At 47.1% G+C, this 25,085-nt stretch overlaps 1 protein-coding gene across 5 annotated transcripts in view; it reads left to right on the top strand.

The window, feature by feature from the left end:
- polr3g (polymerase (RNA) III (DNA directed) polypeptide G) overlaps nucleotides 1-24,795 on the top strand; it is a 40,946-nt gene extending 16,151 nt beyond the window's left edge. For 4 of the 5 annotated variants that reach the window (XM_038805292.1, XM_038805288.1, XM_038805291.1 and 1 more), the window contains exons 4-8: nucleotides 1,616-1,675; nucleotides 14,297-14,353; nucleotides 20,380-20,471; nucleotides 22,009-22,131; nucleotides 22,397-24,795. In XM_038805292.1, the coding sequence (XP_038661220.1) occupies nucleotides 1,616-1,675; nucleotides 14,297-14,353; nucleotides 20,380-20,471; nucleotides 22,009-22,131; nucleotides 22,397-22,480 (416 nt within the window). In that variant the 3' untranslated portion in view covers nucleotides 22,481-24,795. The remainder of the gene's footprint in view (nucleotides 1-1,615; nucleotides 1,676-14,296; nucleotides 14,354-20,379; nucleotides 20,472-22,008; nucleotides 22,132-22,396) is intronic. The other variant, XM_038805290.1, reaches the window with a different exon arrangement.
- The last annotated feature ends 290 nt before the right edge of the window (nucleotides 24,796-25,085 follow it).

Raw genomic sequence — 25,085 nt, 5'->3', positions numbered from 1 at the left:
GCTTCACTTATTCGGTATCCAGGTTGCGCAGAGTTGGGCGCAGTTGCATAAACTGAACTTGGCTCAGCTGGTGGAGCAGATGAAGGTGAACTTTAAGAGGTGGAATGTGCTGCCGCTGTCACTGGCAGGGCGGGTGCAGACAATGGAAATGACGATGCTGCCCGAGGTTTTTGTTTCAGAACCTTCCAATCTTTATTCCCAAGTTGTTTTTTAGGAATTGGGAGAAAGTGCAAACTCCACATGGACAGTCACCTGAGGTGGGAATTGAACCTGGGTCCCTGGAAGCTGTGAGGCAACCACTGTGCCACCATACCAACCTATTTCCCATGTTCACAAGAAGTGCAGAGTGATGCTCAAAGCTGCTTTGGAATAAGCTGGAAATATTGAAAAGGAAAAATATTTTTTCAGCATCTATTTTAACGACTTAAAAAGGCCAAAATCACCAAGGTCATAAAGTTGAACATAAATAATGTCAGTTTTCTGGAACTTCCCTGTTGATCGGCATCCTGTTTGCAGGTGAATTATCAAAGTATTCTATTGTGAAATAACCAAGTCAACCGATCTCAATTATCATAGAATTTACAGTGCAGAAGGAGGCCATTTGGCCCATCGAGTCTGCACCGGCTCTTTGAAAGCACCGTACCCAAGGTCAACACATCCACCCTATCGCCATAACCCAGTAACCCCACCCAACACTAAGGGCAATTTTGGACACTAAAGGCAATTTAGCATGGCCAATCCACCTAACCTGCACATCTTTGGACTGTGGGAGGAAACTGGAGCACCCGGAGGAAACCCACGCACACACGGGGAGGATGTGCAGACTCCGCACAGACAGTGACCCAAGCCGGAATCGAACCCGAGACCCTGATAGCTGTGCTATCCACAATGCTACCGTGCTGCCCCTACACACAGAATGTGTCTCTGCACTTGGTCCTAATGCTGCTTGTGAGCCAGGATTCCCATTCCTGCTTGTCCATCTGTGTCCTGCTGGAAAATTAATCCATGGGATATCGGGTGAAGATAGAATTGGGTTCAGTTGTGATGCTTGTTTTGCCTGGTTGAACTGCCAAATGTTCTCTGTCTAGGCTCAGCATGAAGAATGCATACTTGAACACTTGGTGCTAACCTCAGTATGAATTGATACCTTTTTAAAAGGAGATGGTCGTCTAATCTTTGGTTCCAAATCAAAGACATCAGGACAGAATGTTGATGAAAAATAACTCCTCAAGAATAAAGTTTAATATTGATCTTCACATTGTGTTGAAAATTGAGACTTGCCCTTCATCCCACAATCAGGTTTTGTCGTTTTATCCTGTTCTCTCTTTACATTAGCCCCAAGGGGGCAGCTGAAGCAAGTACTCTAACAGACACATGGTGATTTTACTTTGCAGAGCTGGATCACTGGAAATATTTGAAAATTTTTTAGTTTGAAATTATATCAATGGATGGGTGTGTGTTCCACATTGCGAAATTGAAGAAATGAAGAGTTGGTCAGACTTTTCTTTTTAAAAAGTGGTTTATGTAATGATTCAATTGTGAAATTGTACAATGAAACATGTTTGGAAAATTTCAATCATATAATGCTACATTCAAAGATATTCATTTAATTTAGACGTTGAAAGATATGCCCACAAGTATCAAGAAAAAGATTCCAGCAAAAATTGGACACCAGGTAACTACAAATTAATTTACAAGTGCATATTAATATATTTTTTTAAAATATAAATTTAGTGTGCCCAATTCATTTTTTCCGATTAAGGGGCAATTTAGCATGGCCAATCCACCAAGCCTGCGCATCTTTGGGTTGTGGGGGCGAAACCCACGCAAACACGGGGAGAATTTGCAAACTCCACACGGACAGTGACCCAGAGCCGGGATCGAACCTGGGACCTCGGCGCCGTGAAACTACAGGGCTAACCCACTGCGCCACCGTGCTGCCACATATTAATATAGTCTTGACCTCTTGTCAAGTGACTTACTGAAGCAGCTGGATGTTTGTCTGAGACTATCTGTAAAATGCATAGTGTGTACTTTTATTTGTACTGCCTTATATATTTATTGAATATCACTTCTGAGTATCTTCAGTAAAGTTACATAAAAATCTAATTGACTAATAATGATCAAGTGACCATTTAGTGTGCTTTCATTAGTTCTACAAAACTATGAGGGGCATAGACAGAGCGGATAGTCAGAGGCTTTTCCCCAGGATAGAGGGGTCAATTACTAGGGAGCATAAACTTAAGGTGCGAGGGGCAAGGTTGAGAGGAGGTCTATGAGGCAAGTCTTTTACACACAGGGTATGGGTGCCTAGAACTCGCTACCGGAGGAGGTGGTGGAAGCAGGGACGATAGTTACGTTTTAAGGAGCATCTTGACAAATACATGACTAGGATGGGAATAGAGGGATACGGACCCCAGAAGTGCAGAAGATTTTAGTTTAGACGGGCAGCATGGTCGGCACAGGCTTGTAGGCCGAAGGGCCTGTTCCCGTGCTGTACTTTTCTTTGTTCTTTGTTCATTTTAAATGTGTGACAGCTCTGATCCTTCCATGCTGGAATAATTCCATGATGTGGAGATGCTGGCGTTGGACTGGGGTGAGCACAGTAAGAAGTCTTACAACACCAGGTTAAAGTCCAACAGGTTTGTTTCAAATCACTAGCTTCCGGAGCATTGCTCCTTAAGTGAATGTTCACCTGAGGAAGGAGCAGTGCTCCGAAAGCTAGTGATCTGAAACAAACCTGTTGGACTGGTGTTGTAGGAATGATTCCAGTAAGTGAGAGTAGACAACTGAGATGATTTGGTAGATTTCAATCTGTACAGTAAAAATAACTTGCACACATGGTTATAACCCAGTACCCACGCTAGACTTACACTAATGATGAACATCAGGTTTAATGCTGTATAAACACTTCTCTTTGTCAGGAATTGCAAACATTTGACATCTACCTGCCTCTTGAGTTCTTTCAGGAAAATAGCTGTTTTTGTCCCATGACTGCTTTTATTGTGGCACGATCCATTCAGATGTAATGGGAGAGTATGCACTTGTGATTTTTATACCCATCAAATAGAGAAATTAAGCAGCAGCAGAGAAGATAAAAGTGTGAAGAAACAGCAGTAAATTTGGCCGAGCGGTTGTAGGTATAGAGGCCTGGAATTGTGTAAGCTCAACTGTCGAAGATGCAGGAACATCAGAAATAAGGGAAGAAGTTTACATCTGGCTTCATTACAGTCTGGGTGCGATTCCCCAGAAAGATTTCTAAGTGTGGTAGCGAGCGGGAATTGCCGTGAGCTTCCCGGCACTTGGTCAGGAACGCTATTCAACATTAATTGGTCCACTTAATGATGGCCCCATGGGCTTCTTGCCGCAAATAAAGGCTCGCCAGCCAATTCACCGGCACTGCACTTGCCAGCCCCCCACTAACAAAGTCTGGCAGCATTTAAACAGCACTTGCTCAGCCAGCTCGCAAGAATAGAGCCCAGGAGACCGGCCCCAAAATTCATGGATCAGATCTGGTGAGGCTCCTAAATGCAGCGGAAGACAAGAGATGTCCTGTTCCCCTGAGGGTCCCGGCAGGTCGGACACAGGGCAGCCAGTGCTACCTGGGATGGGGTGGTGTGGCTGTGAGCACCTGGAATGTGACCAGGAGGACTGGCCTTGTATGACGGAAAAAGGTCAGTGACCTACACCGGGCAGCACTGAAACCTTTGCGCCACTACCCAAGCATCTACGTCCCCCAACTCCATGTATTCCCAGCCCTCTCTTCAACACCCCCAACCCTTCCTTCACACCTCCTCTCCCACCACCTGTGAATCAGGTATGTGGTGAACGATGCCCTCTCTGTGCCTCCTCAGGAAAAGCTCTCCCACAATCACCGGGAGAGGGCCCAGAGTGGCGGTGGGTGCCGGACTTCAGAATCCTCAATTCCTTCGAGGAGCATGCCCTGGAGGTGAGTGGGGTAGCCGAGGTCAGAGCGGTCAACAACGCGGAGGCTGGTGGACAATGCCGAGGTGAGGAACCAATGGGCCCCACCCGGAGGACCTGTCAAACGTGAGTTGTTCTTGCCTTACTAACTGACTGACCCATTCCTCCCACTGACCACATGGCCATTCTCCCGCAGATCCTCCAGCCGACCTGGCCCATCCCGGTAGCACCCCCTCCAGCCTCCCACAAATCCACCTTGGAGGGGAGCTCTGAGGAAGACATGATCGAGGCTTCACAGCTGTCATCCCACCCGCCACCAGTGTAGATACGCACACCTCGGTGGGGGATGTTAGTGGTCAGGCTTCTGGGTAACAGCTGCTGATGCACATCAGGTGGAGGCAGGAACCCACAGCTGGGACAGCAGTCGGAGGGCTGCTGGAACCCAGGACCCAACTGGGTCCCAGCCTGTGCTGAGCCTATGGAACAGGTATTCCCGGAGCTGATGGAGACGATAGGGAGCAGTCAGGACATTCGGAGGGAGATGTCAGCGTCACTCTAGCAGATCCATGGCTGATTAGAGGAGTCCCAGCAGTTACGGCAATGTGTGGCACAGAGGCCAACGCTGCTAGGGTGACGACCGCAATGGAGCGCCTGATGCACAACGTCAGCACCATTACGGAAGGTATCCAAGACGTCGCACAGTCGGTGACGGCCATGGCTGAGGGTTTCAACAGAATGTGTGCCTCACTGGAGGATGTTACCCAGTACCAGGCTGATCCAGATGAGGTCTGCGGGGCTTGTCCCACTCTCAGATGGGCATTGCCAAGGCGTTGCAGAGCATGTGCTAGTCACTGAGGAGCATCGGCAAGGGCGTCGGCATGATGGTGCAGACCGTGGTGAGCTGCCAGGGCTGGCAGAGCCAGATGATGCAGGTGCAGCCACGGCTTAAACCAGTTGTCCCTCTGTCCCAAGGCGAACCCCAGGGCCTATGGGCATTGACCAGGAGGAAGGGACGCTGAGTGCCAACCCAGACCCATTCCATGGAGTGGCAACGGTGACCATCAGCTACCCCAAGTTCCACCTCTCTGATGAGGCTACACCTCACAGTCAGCAGACGGAACAGGGCGGCACGGCTGTGCAGGTTCCGCCGACAAGTGCCTCTGGGCCCAGAGTCCCCAGAGGATGCCCACCAGGGACATCGAAGGCAACGGGTCGAGGTAAGCAGCTGGCTGCCTCCACCTCAGATGTTTACCCTGGGGATACACCTAGACGTAGCGGTAGAAATACGAAGGCAAAGCACATCGAGGATCATTGAGGGCACTTGGGGAAGGGGTTGACTGGAGGGAGGGGGTTGCAGTCTGAAGGGGGAGTGGCATGAGTGGACAGGTAGGGGGCGAAGGGGGGTGACACGTGGCACCATCGGGAAAGTGGGGAATTGTAAAACACAATAAACACCCCTGTGCGCAACCACTATGATGCCTCTGTCACTTTCCCCCGCAATGCGGTCTGACCTCTGAACTATTGAGGCACCCCACTCACACACACCCCGGGCACACTGTATGCAGGTGATGGGTGTGAGCGAGCACTCAACATGCAGGCAGGGGTTAGACTATGGCATAGATCGGGAAGCACTGGCGCTCAGCATTCTGCGGGTTATCATCACTCCCCACCCCCCCCGATCGCAACAGTGACTCGCTGTCAATGCCGACAGTCCCAGCACTCTGGAGTGATGTAACATGTATACCCTGGGAGGTTGGGAGATGGTGTGGGGGTAAACGATGATGGATGAGGCCACCTGGGGGCATGAGGGCCTCCCTGGCCCTCCTAGCTTGCGAGACCCTCGCCGCTGCAACCTGTCGAACAGCCTCCAGCAGGCCCTCTGAATCCGGAACCACCACCTCATTCTCGTCGTCGTCCTCCTCGAAAGTGGGCACATGTTTCATTTGATTTGATTTATTGTCACATATACTGAAGTGCAGTGAAAAGTATTTTTCTGCGGCGGAGGGAACATACACCGTACGAACATAGTAGACACAAAGAATAATCAACCGAATACATTGGCAAATGGTACATCGACAAACAGTGATTGGTTACAGTGCAGAACAAGGGGCCAAACAAAGCAAATACATGAACAAGAGCAGAATAGGGCGTCATGAATCGTGTTCTTGCAGGGAACAGATCAGTCGGAGGGGGAGTCGCTGAGGAGTCTGGTAGCTGTAGGGAAGAAGCTGTTCCTATGTCTGGATTTGCGGGTCTTCAGACTTCTGTACCTTCTGCCTGATGGAAGGGTCTAGAAGAAGGCAATGCCTGGGTGGGAGGGGATTCTGATAATAATGTCTGCCTTCCTGAGTCAGCGAGAGGTGTATACAGAATCAATGTGAGGGTGGCAAGTTTGTGTGATGTGTTGGGCTGACTTCACACTCTGTAGTTTCTTCTGATCTTGGACCAAGCAGTTGCCATAACAAGCTGCGATGCAGCCGGATAGGATGCTCTCTAGCATGCTCTCTCTCACACATCTGTAGAAGTTTGTGAGAGTCGATGCAGACATGCCAAATTTCTTTAGCTTCCGCAGGAAGTAAAGATGTTGTTGAACTTTCTTGACTGTTGAATCAACGTGAGTGGACCAGGACAGACTGTCGTTGATGGTGGCCCCCAGGAACTTAAGGCTATCGACCATCTCCACTTCGGAGCCATTGATGCAGACGGAAGTGTGTGTTGTGCTACGCTTCCTGAACTCTATGATCAGTTCCTTGGTCTTTCCGACATTTAGAGAGGTTGTTTTCGGTACATCATGCAACCAAGTGATTTATCTCCCTTCTGTAGTCGGATTCATCGTTGTTTGAGATACGGCCCACCACAGTTGTATCATCCGCAAACTTATAGATTGAGTTGGAGGTAAATCTTGCCACGCAGTCATGTGTGTATAGGGAGTACAGTAGCGGACTGAGCACACATCCTTACGGGGATTCGGTGTGTTGAGACTATTGTTGCCGATCCTGACAGATTGTGGTATGTTGGTGAGGAAGTCAGAGTCCAAGATTGCGGAGTTTGGTTATTAGTCTTGTCGGGATAATGGTGTTGAAGGCAGAGCTGTAGTCTATGAACAGCAGCCTTACATAGCTGTCCTTGTTGTCGAGGTGTTCGGGTGTTGATTGTGGGGCGAAGGAAATAGCATCTGCTGTGGTTCGGTTGCAGTGATAGGCAAACTGCAGTGGATCGAGACCGTCTGTGAGGCTGGCAGTGATCCGTCTCTTGACTAGCCGCTCGAAACATTTCATGATAACAGACGTCAGGGGCATCAGTCGGTAGTCATTGAGGCAGGCTACCTTGTTCTTTGCTGCTGGTATTCTGGTGGTCTTCTTGAAGGAGGTGGGGACCTCAGAGCAGAGGAGTGAGGTGGTGAACACATCTGCGAATACACTCGCTTGCTGGTCTGAGCAGGCTCTGAGTGCTTGTCCAGGGACTCTGTCGGGGCCCATCGCTTTCCGCAGATTCACTTTCAAGAAGGCAGCTCGGACGCTGTAATAGTGGGTATGGGTGTGTCCAGGGCTGTTGGGGCGGGTGGCACTGATACATTGGCTGATTGCTCTAAGCGGGCATAGAACTTGTTCAGATCATCGGTAGGGATGCTCCAGCCCCAGATATTCCGCTTGGCCTTGCTTTATAGCCTGTGATCTTGTGTAGGCCCTGCCATAGTCGTCGTGGGTTAGTATCGTTGGCCTGGGACGTTAGTTTGATGCGGTATTGTCTTTTTGCATCCCTGATGGCTTTCCGTACATCGCACCTGGATTTCTCATATAGGTCAGGGTCATCAGACTGAATGTCTCCGTCCGGAACTTCAGCAGGGAGGGAACCTTTTGGTTGAGCCAGGGTTTCCGATTGGGGAATACCCGTATTGTCGTCTTTGGTAGACAGTCCTCGACACACTTACTGATAAAGTCTGTGACGGTGGTTGCGTACTCGTCCAGGTTAGCTGCCGCGGCCTTGAATATGGATCAGTCCACAGACTCCAAGCAGTCGCGCAGGATGTCCTCTGATGCCTCGGACCAGCACTGCACGATTTTCTTGACTGGCTCAGTACGCTTGAGTTGCTGTTTGTAAGCTGGAAGTAGGAATACCAACTTGTGATCGGATTTGCCAAAGTGTGGTCGGGAATGGAGCAGTAGGCACCTTTGATGCTCGTGTAGCAGTGGTCCAGGGTGTTTGCACCTCTGGTGGGGCAGGAGATGTGTTTGGGTAGAACCTTCCCGAGATTGGCCTGGTTGAAGTCTCCAGCCACGATTATCAGGGCTTCGGGGTGATTTGTTTCTGGATTGTTGATGGTGGAATGTAGTTCGTCAAGTGCTTTCTTCACTTCCTGGAGTGGGATGCATACTGCTGTGATGAGTACAGAGGTGAATTCACTTGGGAGGTAGAAGGGGCGACACTTCACTGTTCGGTATTCTAGGTCTGGGGAGCAGTGGCAGGCTAGGAACACACATCCAAGCACCAGGAGATGTTGATGAGGAGGCAAACACCCCTGCCCTTCAACTTGCCTGAAGCCATCGTGCGGTCCATTCGGTGGATTGAAAAACCTTCGGGTTGGATGGCGCAGACTGGTGTGGCCAGAGTAAGCCATGTCTTGGTGAAGCAGAGCACACCGCAGTTCCTCACTTCTCTCTGGGAGGTAAGTCTAGCGTTGAGGTCATCCAGCTTGTTCTCAATCACTTGGATGTTTGCCAGGAGTACGCTGGGGAGAGGAGTCTTGAAGTTGCGTTTTCCCTGCTTCCTGGGTCAGCGGCTGCTCTTGGATGGCAGGGCTGGCTTTGCCAGTGATTTCATTCGGATGATGATGGTGGTATCAGGGTCACTGGAACGGGGTGTGTGCATGGGCTGGTCTGGACTCGTGGGGTCGTGAGGTTGGGTTCACCTTCCAGTGGGGTCGGGTGGGTACCTGTCGCTACGGGATTGGCTTGGATATTCACGCTTCGCTGGCAAGGCCTCGTGCCCCCGCGGTCTAGTCACACTGAGATTGGCCTTGGTAGGGGCCCGGAAAGGCTCCGTCTTTTACCTTTTACTTCCACCAGGTGCTTCAGTATGATGGAGAGGCTGAACACCACGTGGTTGGAACCGGTCATGTGGTCAGAGTCTGGAGGGAGCGGCCATGTGGTCGGGCCATGTGTGGGCCTTGAAGGACCTACACCGGGGAAAGGATGCAGCAGTTCTCCTGGGCCAGGTAAGTTGAAGAGTTTTTGCTGGGCCCTTGGCGGTGACTATGTTTCTCATCACCAATCTCGAGCACGTCACCCCGTTGCTGTGCCAGGTTGTGGAGGACACAGAAGACTAATACAAAGTGGGCGACCCTCCGGGGGGGCATACTGGAGTGCACCACCGGAGTGGTTGAGGCATTGGAACCGCATCTTGAGTCCGATGCAATCACAGCCCGGGTGACCACGTAGGCCTCGTTATACTGGGTCTGTGCTTTGGTCTCCGGCCTCCGTAATGACGTCATTAGCCAGGTTCTCAGCGAGTACCCCTTGTCTCCCAACAGCCAGCCACCCATCCTGGGATAGTCCTCGAAGAGGCCGGGGATGACTGACTGCCCCAGGATGTAGCTATCGTGGGCACTCCCCAGGAAGCATGCAAACAAGTGCAGGATCTTCATATGGTGGTCGCACACTAGCTATATGTTCAGTGAGTCAAACTCCTTTCTGTTAATGTGGGGCGCTCCCAGGTGGCCTGGTGGGCGAGGGAAACGTGCATGTCTTCTCATACCGTCTGGGCCTGGGGAATCCTGGCACTAGTGGATAAACTTGCTGCCAGGGGCATGTAGCTGGGCTTGGTCCATGTCAAAGTTGATGTAGCATTCCGCCCGGCCAAACAAGGCATACGTGACCCGTTTGTTGCACCTGTGACTGTGGCCTGCGAGATGCCACACAGGTCCCTGCTCGAGCCCTAGAATGATCCTGAGGTGTAAAGGTTCAAGGCTGCGGTGACCTTGATGCCAGCGGGAGCGGGTGTCCTCCTCCTCCATGTGGTGCCAAGTCCCTGAGGACATGGCACAGATGCCACACTGTCTCCTGGTTGAAGCGGAGCCTCCATCTGTTCAAATGACCAGTGACGCTAGTAAACCCTGGGCCATCGTAGGACACCCCCTCTGGGGGTCTCCCTGGCCTGGTAGGCAGCCGGGTAGTCAGGGTGTGGGGCGGGGTCCAGCACATGGCCATTCCCTCGAGCATCTGCAGATGTTGCTGCAGCCACGATCTCCGGCGTCTAGCAGCAGCACCATTCGGGCAAGTTCTGGGTCCAAATTCCATGTCATAGCGTTCAATATTTCAATATCTATAAGGCATTAGGAAGAGGCTGTTAGACTGACAAATAGCGGCGGCTCCATCCCCCGCCCAACCTGGAACTCCCTGCCCATCACTCCCGGCCGAGGCGGGTGCCCCTCACTAGACCTGCGACCCTGTACTCTGGGCAGCCGCTCAACGTCACCTGGACCGGGCACTGGTCCCCTCTCTGTTGCACTCCCCACCCTCCGGCCGTAGACATGTACCAGGAACTGTGTTCCATCCATGGGTGTTTGGATGTTGGCTGCATCATGTGTGGCATTGCCTCCCGCTGTGTTCAAGCACAGTGTCCAGGGATCTTGGATTGATTGGGATGCTAGGCAATGACTCCCACAGGCTACATTGCCCGCCCACCCATGGGGATCCAACTGGGTTGTCTGAAGTACTCACTTATCCACAGTTGCCAGTTTCCTATTCACAATTTCCTTCAGCCGCAAGGCCAGAGACCTCAGTGGTCGGTGGGGGTACGGTTGGTCGATGGAGCAAACGGGCAGGCACAATTGTTGTCTCCGGAATGGATACACATCATCCAGGGGTTGGCATGGTGGTGCTGCCTATGGTTGCCCCCCCCCCCCCTCAGCGCCTCTTCCCTCTCCCCCCCCCCCCCCCCCCCCCCCCCCCATGGTGACCCACCCCTGTGGAGGGTCCCCCACCACCCCGTAGAGCAATGTGTGGGAAGCCCAGCACTCCCTGGCTCTTTGCCTGTGAGCAAAGATGGTTACTTACCTCCTCTGCTCCCTCAGAAGCCCTTCTGCCAGGTACACGTTTTTAAAATAGGAGTACTTTAAAAAAAATAAAAAAATTAAGAGCCTCCAATTCTTTTTTTCCCAATTAAGGGGCAATGTAAGTGGCTGATTCATCTACCCTGCACATCTTTGGATTGTGGGGAGAAACCCACGCAGACACGAGGAGAATGTGCAAACTCCACATGGACAGTGACACCTCCTCTCTTTCCCCCCCCCCCCCCCTCCCCCCATAAAAGTTTGTGAGGGACCTGGACAGAGTGGATGGCAAAGGCCTATTTACTTTAGCAGAGGGTCAGTGACTAAGGTGAATGGGAGAAGGTTAGAGGGATAAAACATTCCTTAGTGGGTTATACGGGTATGGAACTCGCTGCCTGAAAATATAGTAGAGGCAAAAACCCTCAACTACTTAAAGAGGTGTCTGGATATACACCTGAATTCCTGTAACTTCCAGGCCTATGGACTAAGTACTGAAAAATGGGATTAGACTGGAGGACGTGTTTTTCCACAGGCACAGACATGAGAGGTTCTACATTCTCTAAATATCTGAAAAGGAGGAATGTGCAGGGGTGTGGGCTGAGGGTGGGTGAGTATAGTCAGTACATGAATTGCTCTTCAGGAGAGCCACGTTACAAGTACTTAACTACTGGAATGGTAGCTTCTTTCAGGTTTTATCAAAGCACCTGTTCTAGCAATAATATTTGCCAGAGTGAGATATGGTAGTTTGCAATACCTGATGTTCTCAACTCATAAGTAGTTTATTTGTCTCCGTATTTACCGAGGGGATTCATAAGATGGGTATGCAATTAGAGGAACCGATCAAAAAGGATGTAAAGACATTTAAAGCAGAATGAAAGACATAACAAATAGGCTTGGTGACAATAATACACACTAGGCCCGGATAGATTGAATCCATGCACATTAAAATAATTTATGGAAGAGTTAGCAGAGGCAATATTTTTAAAATGTAGAACTCATTGCCACAAGGAGTTGGGCAAGTATCATTTATACATTAAAAACTAGATAAGCACGAGGGAAAAAGGAGTGGAAAGATATGTTAATCGAGTTGGATGAAGAAGGTTGGGATAAAGCTTGTATGGAACATAAACATTGGCATATGCCAGTTGGGCTGAAGAGTATGTTTCTGTGCCAGAATTTTTTGTTGTTCAGGTGAGCATGCACCTGACCAGAAAGTATGTTAAATTGCAGGAGAAAATGTCGGGCATGCGTCCAGATGCCACCACGCACTTGAGCAATATTTCGGTCAGCAGGCACGCGCGAGTGTCAGAAGGTGTCCGCCGACTATCAACAGGCAATTTAGTCCATTAATGAACAGATTGGCCGCAATTTTACCTGGCCCGTCTGCTTTTACAGTTGGTGGGTGGGCCAATTGGCAAGGCGGCCTTTACATTTTAGCTTCACCCGGAATCCAGGACTGCTGAACTATCAGAGCTGAAATAAAATTAACAAATATATTTGACGTCTGTGCTTGATTGTGCTGCCTAGAAATGTGTGGCATTGCGATATTTATTTTTCATAGGTCAGCAGTTCCCTGAGTCAACTCCCCTGACTGAGCATGTTGGAAGCGTCAGCCTGCACTTTCCCTTTTGCTGACGTTGCCCTCCCAGGCAGCGCTCAGCTTTTCAGAAAGTGCATTTTACAGTGGGTGGCTGTTAGTTAGTCATCCTGCGTGAAATAGTGCTCAGGGCCCGACCGTAGCCGGCAACATGTTTTGCGACCACTTTTCAGTGCTAAATGGGTAAAAAATTCAGGCCAAAGTGAGAGTGCGGATCGGAAGAAAAACATTGCAGCTTGTACAATTAAAGGGGCTGGAGGTACAAATTTAAACCCTGCCCTTGTTTTCCACAAGATCTGAGAACTGGAGCCAGGAGTGCTTAGAAGTTCAATAGTAAAAGTATTCGATTGTCAAACATCACTTTGTATCCAGTGTGATTTTTATTTTTGCAAGCCAGTTGGAAGTCAACTATTAAATGCTAGGGGCTGCACGGTGGCGCAGTGGGTTAGCCCTGCTTACTCACGGCGCTGAGGTCCCAGGTTCAATCCCGGCTCTGGGTCACTGTCCATCTGGAGTTTGCACATTCTCCCCGTTTTTGCGTGGGTTTCGCCCCCACAACACGCAGATGTGCAGAGTAGGTGGATTGGCCACACTAAATTACCCCTTGGAAAAAATGAATTGGGTGCCCTAAATTTATTTTGAAAAAAAAAACCTATTAGATGCTGTTATGTTCCCAGCATGATTCGCTATCAGTCAGTGCTGTGTTGGTTGATTGTTTGCATTGGACCCTGTCTTTTTAATCCATTTGATTTGAGGAGTGTGGGAATAGAAAATGCAAAGAGTCACATTCGAGAGAGGATCTCCATCATGTTTTCTCGGATGGGATTTTCGTCCTGATAGCTGTGAATGGATGTAACCCTTACTCTGGACACTTTGAATTATAAATGATGTGGCTTTGTTTTTAATTCCTTTTCTGGAAAAAAGTCTGGTATGTTGCACTTGTCCCTGGCACTATTTCATATTGGAAATGCTGGACGCGATTTAACGGAAATGAAACAGAGTTCCGTTTTCGACCTGTCTAGCCGGGTGTTTCCTGGTGCTTGCAGTGCCAAGAACGACTCCGCTATTAAACGGGACTCTGCTTAATTTGTGGGCCTCGGTGAGGAATGCCCCACCCAGGCAGTTTTTAAATGGTGCCGCGGCCCCCATCTCAGACCCCCACCCCCCACCACGGCCTCCGGACCCAACCACCTGAAGGCCCCAATTCACCAATTAGCAGGTTATCGTGCCCCCCCACACCACATTTCATATGGCAGGGCACCCCTGGGCCCGATCCCCGGCACGAGCAAGACGCCACCTGGGCATCTTATTCCTGCCAGCCTGGTAATGCCACCTCGGGGGGGGGGGGGGGTCAGGGTACCACCCTGCCTAGAGCCCGGCCACCCAGCAGCCTACAATTGCCGAGGAGAATGCGAGGTTTCCTTAGCTCTCGCAACGCATCGTAAATCTTGCGAGAGGCCTCCCATGAGATTTACCAGCCACATCACATCCAGAGTTGGGTGTGGCGACGCTTTTGGATCATGCCCGCTGTTTTGAAAAGTGAAACTCCCTACCTCCTAATATTTTTGTTTAGACTGGATCTGCTTAATTTCGTTCCCTCTCATCTGTTTTTTCTGCTTTGCAGAATGACTGTTTCATTGAGATTTCTTAATTGGAACATCATTTTAAAATGCTGTAGATTCTAGTGCCCTGCATGATGTTAATGATATAACTTAAATATTTAGATTGGAGAAGACTTCCAAGGGAACTAAAACCGAGAGTCAAAAAGCTGAAAAAACCAAGTAAGTATGATTTGTAATGTGACATTTGGAATGTAAAAATAAAATCCGTGTTACACAAATGGAAGTCAATTAATTTACACCAATATTTTCTGTTATTCCCAGTTTAAATGTGTTGGAATTGGTTTATCTCTGATTTTAAAATTTTTTTAGGAAAGCAGAGCGCAAGTAAATCTGCATACTGGTTCTGTTGCCTTTTCAGTATGTGTGTTTTGCCAAAGTGTGTTTTGTCGTAAACATTAAGGAAATACAACCATTGAAAGGCATTTTCAATATTTTACATTTTGTATTCTATTTATCACATTGTAAGATCATCGAGATTTTCCAGCTGTTTACTCTGGATGAAAAATGCACGCCCCATATACATTGGAATGAGGATAGATCACTTTTCTGAACAGTCTATACTGTGTCATGGACTGCGCCAAATTGATGTTGTCTTTTTTTAACGAAACTTCAAAATATAATTTGTGAACACATAAATGATTGAAGCAAATACCTGCAGCTTGCTCTGGGTCCTTGTGGCCTTCAGGTATTCATTTCATACATGCTGCCTCATTCCTTTTCCAAATAAGATGGTGGGCGCCATTTAATGGCCGCTTAAGCGAGAGCGCAATGAGGTTGTTAGATCGCCAAAAACTAGATCCGCGCTGGACGCCAATCTGTTTCCGATTTAACCAGCCCCGTCCCGTTGGCAAAATCAGGAACCCGCCGTAGGATGGCGAGAAACCACTAATCACCACTTTAGGCCAATCTCCATATAATTAACTGGAGCGACCCCGATCCAATGGTGTCCTGTGATCTAACTGCCTCACGAGCAAGTGGTCATGCGGGTGTTTTTTAAAAGTGTGAAGCTGGAGGACAGGCTGCTGTGGGGATCCGAGGAGGTGAGGAGCCATCTTCCGTCACAGGCAATGAGCCACAGGCACTGGGGTTGCTGCCCGGTACTCGGAGAGGGGTGGGAATGCCCCTGGGGAGGCCAATCTCAGTCGGGGTGGTCTGCCATCGAGGGGGGGTGGGGGGGGGTTGTGGGGCAGTAGGGTTGGCTGAACCTAGTCCCCTGGGGGAGGGGGAGTATGGAGATGAGTGTCTCAGCGGCTGCAGGCCCGTCATGCCAACCCTTGGATCTTGTGTTCCCATTCCGGGGACAACCCCAGCCTCCCCGTCCACCCAGAACTCCCACTGACTGCGGAGGCCTCTGGTCGCATGGGTGAAGGCTCTTGCTAATTGGGAATTGCCAATAGTAGTTGAGTGAGCACTTCACACCTCCCAAGTCGATCCCCGTGGGTAGGCGTGCCATATATCGTGTGGGAGTTATTGCCCAGCATCCCAATCAGACCGTGATGCCTGGACACTGCCTGAACGCTGTGCGAGGCAACACCACAGATGAAGCAGTCAAGATCTGAATACCGACAGGCTGGTTGGGTATTGGGGACATATCGGTGACCAGAGGGTGGGTGTGTGCACTGGAGAGGGGATCAGCACCCAGTCCGGGTAAAGTTACATGCAGGTGTCTGGGGTACAGGGTGTGGGGTCCAGCTAATGGGGGCTTCCGCTGTGGCCAGAGATACAGGAACATTTTTTTTTTAAATTTAGAGCACCCAATTAATTTTTTCCAATTAAGGGGCAATTTAGCGTGGCCAATCCACCTAGCCTGCACATTTTTGTGTTGTGGGGGCGAAACCCACGCAAACAAGGGGAGAATGTTCAAACTCCACACAGACAGTGACCCAGAGCCGGGATCGAACCTGGGACCTCGGCGCTGTGAGGCCGCAGTGCTAGAGATACAGGAACATGGCATGTTGTGATGATGGGATGTTGGAGGGGGAAATGGAGGGTCGCAGGGAGGAAGACACCGCTGATTGTCTCACACCCTATCCAATTCCTTAGAAATATTACAGGGAATGGATGATATCTTGGACCCCGCGGAAGCTGATCTCATGGTGCTGCTGGCAGTTCAAGCAGCCGGCGGCAGCAGCGCCGACAGAGGCTCGAGGCGGCGGCCCCTGTGCAGAGCCCCGCCCCTCACCTTGAGGACCAGGTCACCCATCAGGCCGGGGAGGGACGCAGAGGAGAAGGCTGGCAAAGGCCCAAGATGTACAGGTGTCGCTGGTCTTCCGAACAGATCGTGCGACAGGAGACTCTTCCTCAACAAGAAGATGATGCGGCACCTGTGCTATGTCCTTGTGGATGGCACAACGTGGAGGAGGAAGATACCTGTCCCGGTGGCTGTCAAGGTCACCGCAGCCCTGAACTTCTACGCCTCAGGACTATTCCAGGCTCAAGCAGAGACCTGTGTGGCATCTCACAAGCTACAGCCCACAAGTGCATCCGTAAGGTCACAGATACCCTGTTTGCCCGGCAGTGAACTATATAACTCTATAAACATGGACCAGGCCAAACAGGATGCTCGGGCTGCAGGTTTCTCCGCCATCACCGGGATGCCCCAGGCCCAGCAGGTAGTAGATGCCGCACGTGTCACCTTGCGCTCACCAGTCCATCTGTGAGTGTCCTTCATCAATCGGAAAGGGTACCACTCCCTGAAATCCAGCTTGTGTGCAACCATCGCATGAAGAACATGGATGTGTTTGCACACTTCTCACTTGTGTACACAACAGCTACATCCCTGGCCTCTTTGAAGACCACACCAGGATGGCCAGTTGGGGGATAAGCGGAACCCGCTGAGGACCTGGCTATGACACCAAAGATTCCAGGTTAATTAAAATGATATTCAAATAGCAAAGACTCCCAATGGTGTTTTAATTCGGCTTTGGGTATGCTCAGTTTTATGGGCTGGACCCGTTTCTGGCACAACATTTTTAACCAAGCACAAAAGATCATGGAAACCTGATTTGCAGCGAACACATTTTGCATTTAAAATTCTGCAGTTTATCCTCTGGTTACGCCAATGCTGGGGAAATTATGTTAGAAAAGAGTGGAAACATCAGGCCCATGCCTTTACTTCTCGTTAAATGGAGCACCGTGGTGGAATCCGAAGCGTGGGAAATTTACCTCAGCAAGTATACATGAGTGACAAACAGGAAAGGATTTCATTTTTCAAAAGAGTTTTACTTATAACTTCTTAAAACTTGCACTAAACTACTGTGAGACCTGTCGTCTTTCTTCAGAAAGATTTTTTAAAATCACATTGAACAACATTTGCTTCAGTTTTTAAAAAAATGTCTTCCTTTGTTGAAAATATATTTATTCATTCATGGGATGTGGCCATTGCTTTTGTAGGTCAACATTTGTTGCTCATCCCTCATTGCCCTTGAGAAGGTGGTGGTGCGCCGCCTTTTGAACTGCTGCAGTCCATGTGGTGTAGGTTCACCCACAGTGCTGTAACGACCCAGTACAGAAGAGATTTACCAGATGTTTCCTGGTATGGAGGGCATTAGCTATGAGGAGAGGTTGAATACATTTGGTTTGTTCTCACTGGAACAACGGTGGTTGAGGGGCAACCTGATAGAAGTCTACGAAATTGAGAGGCATAGACAGAGTGGATAGTCAGAGGCTTTTGCCCTGTGTAGAGGGGTCAATTACTAGGGGGAATAGGTTTAAGGTGCGAGGGACAAGGTTTAGAGGAGATGGATGAGGCAAGTTTTTTTTTACACAGAGGGTAGTGGGTGCCTGGAACTCGCTGCCGTTTAAGGGGCATCTTGACAAATACATGAATAGGATGGGAATAGAGGGATATGGACCCCGGAAGTGCAGAAGATTTTAGTTTAGATGGGCAGCATCGTCGGCACAGGCTTGGAGGACCGAAGGGCCTGTCCCTGTGCTGTACTTTTCTTTTGTTCTTTGTTCTTTGGCAGTGAAGGAAAAACGCTATATTTCCAAGTCAGGACGGTGTGTGGCTTGGAGGGGAGATTGCAGGTTGTGGTGTTCCCATATGTTTGCTGCCGTTGCCCTTCGAGATGGCAGAGGTCATGTATTTGGAAGGTGCTGTCAAAAAATGTGAATTGCTGCAACGCAGCTTGTGGATAGCGTACAATGCTGCAACTATGCATTGTTGGTGCAGCGAGTGAATGTTGAAGTTGGTTTATGGGATTTCAGTCAAGCAGCTGCTTTGTCCAGGACGGTGTCAGGCTTTGAGTGTTGTTGGAGTTGCACTTATCTAGGCATGTGGAGAGTATCCCATCATACTCCTATCTCCTGCCTTGTTGATGACTGAGAGGTTTTGGAGAGTTAGGAGTTACCACATGATTCCCAGCCTCTGACCTGCTCTTGTAACTACAGTATTTGTATGGCTGGTGCAGTTCAGTTTCTGGTCAGCTGGTTATCCGGGATTCGGCAATAGTGGTGCCAATGGATGTCAAGGAGAGATGGTTACAAAAGCTTTTGGGGAAGATGGTCATTTGCCTGGAACTTGTGTGGTGTGAATGTCAGTTGCCATCTGCAAGCCCACGCCTCAGTAATATCCAGATCTTGCTGCAAATGGGGCTGCTTCGATTTCTGAAGATTCACAAATGGTGCTGAACATTGAGAAATCATCAGCAAATATCCCCACTTCTGACTTAATGAAGGAAAGAAGATCATTGATGAAGCAGCTGAAGATGGCACCCTGAGGAACTCCTGCAGCAATGCCCTGGGACTGAGATAATTGACCTCCAACAACCACAACCATCTTCCTTTGTGTTAGGTGTAAGTAACCAGTGCATTGATTTCAGTTTTGCTAGGACTCCTTGATGCCACACTCTGTCAAATGCTGCCTTAGTATCAAGGATGGCCATTCTCACCTCACCTTTTTTGTTCAGCTCTTTTGTACATGTTTTGAACAATGATGGCAGGAGCTGAGTGGCCCTGGTGGAACGCAAACTGAGTATCAGTCAGCAGGTTATTGTTGAGTAATTCCCGCTTGATTGCACTTTTGAAAACTCCATCCATCATTTTGCTGATAATATAGAGTAGACTGATGGTGTGGAGATTGGCCGGGTTGGATTTGTCTTGCTCTTTGTGTACAAGACCTACCTGGGAAGTTTTCCACATTGCTGGGTCATGCCAGTGTTGTAGTTTGGCTAGGCATGCAACTCCATCTGGAGCACGTCTTCGCTACCATTGCCCAAATATTGTTAGCGCCCATAGTATCCCATGCGCTGAAGACTGGGATCTGTGAAGCTAGGGACCTCAGGAGGTGGCTAAGATGGATTATCCACTCGGCACTTCTGGCTGAATATGATTGCAAATGCTTCAGCCTTATCTTTTACACTGATGTGCTGGAGACCCCCATTTGTATTAGAAACACATTTATTAATGAACCATTCGGGTTTCATTAACATGATATTTAAAGTATCTATTGTATCAACATTCAAAAAAGAAAAGATAATTTGATGCAGAAGATTGCTTGTTATTTAGTGCTTAAGAAAGCTAGACTTGAGTTACAAGATGATATAGAATAATAAAAGAGCTCCTGTCATTTAAAGGGTTCAGATATTCTCGCTTTTTTGATTATGTTTGCAATGCCACATTAGAATAAGTGTCAAACCGATAAAAATCTTTAATCCGTGTCCTACATATGCATGTGTATTACACTTGGGATAATAATTTTAGTTGAAGTGTGGTGGAATTCAACCTCCAGCTATTTGCAAATGTCATATAAATGACAAAAGAAAATTAGAATGACCTTTATTAATATCCCACTCTAATGTACTCCACCTTTTTTGGTCTGGGTTATCCAGGCAATTTCTTTCCATGAATCACGTCTATTTTAGGTGAGATTTCGAATCCAACCATTGAGACTTGCTGATTTCATTTGTGGGAATCAATTATTGTCCTATGCAAATAAAATATTTTTCTGCTGTCGAGGAAATGTTAATAACTAGAGTAAACAATGATGAAATAATTGTGTAGTAAATGAACAGTATTTCGAGTTAAAGTCAGTGATACGATTGACAGCAAATCAAGTTTTTAAAAATTACTTTTGGTCAGATAGCAATGCAACTTTGATACAATTATCGTTTATGGAAATAGTGAATATTACAGAACAAACAGCTAATTATTGTTTTCTCTATTCCATTATTTTCTTTTTGCAGAAACTAGTATGAAGGTACCCTTGGTCTCTAAAATGAAAAAGCCTAAAGCTGTAGTTAATAAATCTAATGAAGATGTAATACAGAAACTGGAGGTGAGAAGCAGAAGAGCTATTTGTTCATTTTAGTAGCTAGTGTGTGACTTCTAAATGTTGGATGCGATCTGTCAACCTTGTTGTGACTGACTCGGGTGACGCATCAAGGCCATTAAATCATGCGAGAGCCCTCTTACGAGATTTATGACGCTCGTTACGCCTCGCAACGGTTCGATTCCCGTACCAGCCTCCCCGGACAGGCGCCGGAATGTGGCGACTAGGGGCTTTTCACAGTAACTTCATTGAAGCCTACTCGTGACAATAAGCGATTTTCATTTTTCCATTTTCAAGATCTAACGAGATCTCGGGAGGCATTGCGACCTGGATCTCCCCCTCAATAGGCAGTTTGCAGATTTGCATATTCAAGTGAGAAGTTAGTCTCACGTAAATATGTCTATGCCGGAATTACCCATAGCGTGGTGTCAAACGGCTTCACCTCTTGAGACCCTGCCGGGCACCATTTAGTTATGGTTTCCACAAACGTGCACCAGGTGTAACGGCACTTGGGTGTTCTCCCAGGCTATCGGGTTCTGGGCCGGGGGGTACCCTGGCATTCCCGGTGCCAGCTGAGCACTGCTAGGGTGCCCAAGTGGTACTGCCAACCTGGTATGGGCAGTGCCAGGGTGCTAGGCTGGCAGTGCCAAGGTCCCCATGTGCCAGGTTGCTCATGCTGGAAATCAGGCCCAGGGATGCCCTGCCCTTGTGAGATGAGGCGCAGGGGCCCCTGAATTGGTAAGTTGGGGCATGGGGGGGTGCATCTAGAGGCCACCAGGGGGGGTCCTCGCTGAGACTCAAAAAAGAAAGAGTCCCGTTTAATAGCGGGGTCGTTTTCGGCGCCGCTAGCATCGGGAAATACCCTGCTAAACGCGCCCAAAACGGGACTCTGTTCTTTTTCCATTTAAATTGTGCCTGTTGTGTCTTGATTTCATTAATCTGGAGTACACCAGTAATAAATCAAATTCAACATTATTTTAAACAATGATCTTTGCAAAAACATCCTGTGTAACTGTGACAAATGTAGTCTATCCTTTCTGCTCCTTTTGAAACAGACTACAGCCGTTGACCACCTTCCTCCAATGCCTCTCTACTATCCTTAAGCTGGTGGGGAATGCACTAGCCTATGTTCATATTCTTCTTGATCGTATCATAACTAGAGAATCACTTGCAATGGCTTATCTTCCCACTGCTGCACAGTTACCGTTGATGCCTCCCAAGGATCTATTCTTGGCCGCCTCCTATTTCTCATACACATACTGCCCTTGGTGATATTATCCCAAAACACTGCACCAGTTTCAACATGTAAGCCGATGATACCCAGCTATACCTCATTGCCACCCTCTTTCAACCTTTCTAAATTGTCAGTCTACTTGTACAGTACTGAATGAGCAAAACGTTCCTCCAATTAAATAATGGGAAGATCAAAGCCATTGTCTTCAGGCTCCTATTGTTACTCCTTTGGATTAGCTGTTTTAACTATTAAAGGAAGTAAAAGCTATTTCCACTTTTCATGAATTGAAGAAAGTTGTTTTTTCTATAGGTTCTAGAGAAGAAAGATACGGAAAATAAATCTGACGAAGAAACTGAAGAGAAGGAGAAAGGAAAAAGTGATGAGGATGAGGAAGCTGTGGATGAAGAATATAATGAGGAAGAAGTTGAAGAGGTGTGGTAGTTACTATTTTCAGCCACTTGATGACTTGGTAATACTTGGGTATTGCTGATTAGAAAAGTGTCCAACTATATTGTTCAGTACTCCTCCAAAGATACAAAATAATAAGTAATTGCCTGACTATCACATGTAAAATTATTTTATTATTGGAAACTTTACGTTCTCGGTAGCACGGTATGCATTTCCTGCTGGTGCTTTCCGCAAGGTTAGTATGCATTTTGTAATTTTGATTCTGAAAAATCATTTTATTTGCTTTTAGGAAAATGACTACATTGCATCATACTTTGAAGATGGAGATGACTACGGAGTTAGTGACGATAATATGGATGAAGCTACATACTAGCAGTGCCTGATATCATATGCAATTAATGTATACTGTGAAAGTATTCAACATTCTAGCAGGATTATTTTAACTTTCCTCGGGTGACTGCAGGATTTTGTTTTGCACATGCAAAGGAATCCAGATATGAAATATTGTTTACAATGAAGATAAATGGGTTCCACCAAAGCCTCAATAAGCATACACTAGTGCTGGCCATTTTGGACTGGTTCATTGAAAGATATCTTATTTTAAATGCACTTGGGTTGGTGGTTGCACTAGCGTTCATGTACTACTATATATTTATGCAAATCTTGTAGGGGGAGAAAGAGGAACATGTCAAAATATCTTCCTTGGTGTTAATTTGTATGTTAACACTTTCTGATAATGGTTATTGGCATTGATCACTGGTGTTTGTTATGCACCCTAAAATCTTGTCAGCGAAAGTAGACTGCTTTATTGCATCTATGAGAATATGTCAGTTCTCTTTGCTGGTTTTGACTTGAACCAGCATAAATAAGTGGTCGAAGCAACAGGTTGGAATTAATCTGATTCATGCTGACTGAACATTTAGGAGTGCTTCGGCTGCTTTCAGTAGGCTTACAAACCATTATCGATTTGTGATTATCATAAAGAAATGCAATCATGTTTACAGAAACCAATTGCCTCCATTGCCCAGGCATGTAACCTACCTCTTAAAATTACGACTGCACTGTGCAAGTAAATGTTGTTGGGGACTTCAAACCTCCAGATTTGTATCACCTTTTCATTGTAGTTGTTTATGTATTGCACCAGAGGAGATAACAGCAGTAGTAAAGTGCTTGGTAACTTTTTTAAAAGAAAGAGGCAGTCCAATATGGCTAGAAATGTACATATGATGCATCGCTACGCTCTGAGCTGTGGTAATTTAAAGGAGTCCAAGCAGCACTGAATCGTCAGAACAGATTTGATTGTTTTCAAGTACACTAATATGTTAAATATGAATTTAAGAAAGTACAGGATAGATATGCAGGCCACCTTTCTGGTCCCCAAATTCTAATATCTCTTATCTCTCCATTCCGGCAGATAGATATCTATTTCTCCTATCAAATATTTCCAGTGGCCCCTGCACATACCATATATTTACCGCACTCTCCATAAAGTAGTGGGCTGGGTATCTTTACTAGGGTATGGCAACCAGAATTGTACACTATACAGAAAGTGTGGATGTCTGAGTGCCTCATCAGCACCTCCTTGGGATATTCATACTGACATCCATTTAGCTTTACCTACTGCTGTTGTACTGTTGTGTTGATTCAGTGAGCTGTCCATCAAAATGACCAATTCTTCTCCTGTTGCCAAGTGTTTTAGTCTTATTACCCTACTCCCCTATTTATGCCCAAGACTGTTTTGTGACCCCTCGTATTGTTGTTGAACCTTTATTCACAACCATTATTTATTTTCTCAGATTTCAGTAATATTCAATCCACTTTCCTCCTGTCCCATGCCTTGTAAGCTAATAACTTGATTAACAGCTGAAATCATATCCACAGAATTTTGTTGTCCAGAAAAGACTGTGCATGTGCCGTTCACATCCTCAGGGCACCGCGAAACATTTCAGATGATGAATTACTTCTGAAGTGTGATTGCTGTTATTTTGTAGATAAACCCCGCAAGGTCCCCAAAAAGTTGAATAAGGTCAATGAGCAAATAATCTGTTTTAGATGCATTGGATGAGAAAAAAATTCTGGCCAAACCCTGAGAGAACTCCCTGCTGAAGCTAAATATATCTTGATTTTTCCATTCTGAATTTAATCATAAGCTATAACTTACCACTAATAAGGTTTTCAGGATGACCTTTGAACTCCTGATTATTATTTGGCATCAGGTACAATATTTTGGAATATAGGAGAATATATTTCAGTCAACCTACTGCCCTCTTCTATATAGCCATGGAACACATGAACAACTTTAGAAAAGGAAAATAGTGGTCTGACTGGAAGGACTGGAATTACTCTGACAGATTATTAATAAACTAATTACTTGAAAATAAAAATGCAGTGTTATTTTGCCATAATTTTTAAAAATAGGTTTTGTTGTTTAAAGAAAGTTGGTGTACCCTAGCTGATTTGCATTTGATTTTCTTTAGTACCTGCATATTTCTATGTGCAGAATAAATTATTGGTATTTGCAATAAGGTTTGCCAAATGTTTGAAATTTCTGGAAATCTTTTAATTATTTATTTTGAGGATCCACTTTCTACCATGATTTTGTTTTGATGTAAATTTAAATACCACTGTAATATTCTTAATGCCTTAATGTATTGCGTTAATAAAGTATTTGGATATCAACATTCTCAATCATTTTGTTGTTCAGTGAAATTTCCTTTTTTTTAGCGCCTTTTTTTCATTTTGTCAGAAATTTACCATTTAGATTGACACAACAGCAGAGAAAAGCACATTTATATCTGTTACCTGGTCATCAAAGTTTACAACACAGAATGGACTCATTCATCCGAATGCACCTTTGGTGTCTCTTTGTAAGAACCATCCAACCAGCCCCTCTCCCCTGCTCTTTTTCATACCCTTCAAGTTTGCTATTGAATGCAATCTTCCCCCATCACCTCCCCTGCCCAAGATATATAATTGTC

Source organism: Scyliorhinus canicula, chromosome 8 (assembly GCF_902713615.1).
Source record: "Scyliorhinus canicula chromosome 8, sScyCan1.1, whole genome shotgun sequence".
Lineage (NCBI taxonomy): Eukaryota > Metazoa > Chordata > Chondrichthyes > Carcharhiniformes > Scyliorhinidae > Scyliorhinus > Scyliorhinus canicula.
The sequence above is the reverse complement of the archived record's forward strand: the minus strand, read 5'-3'. Positions and strand labels throughout refer to the sequence as shown.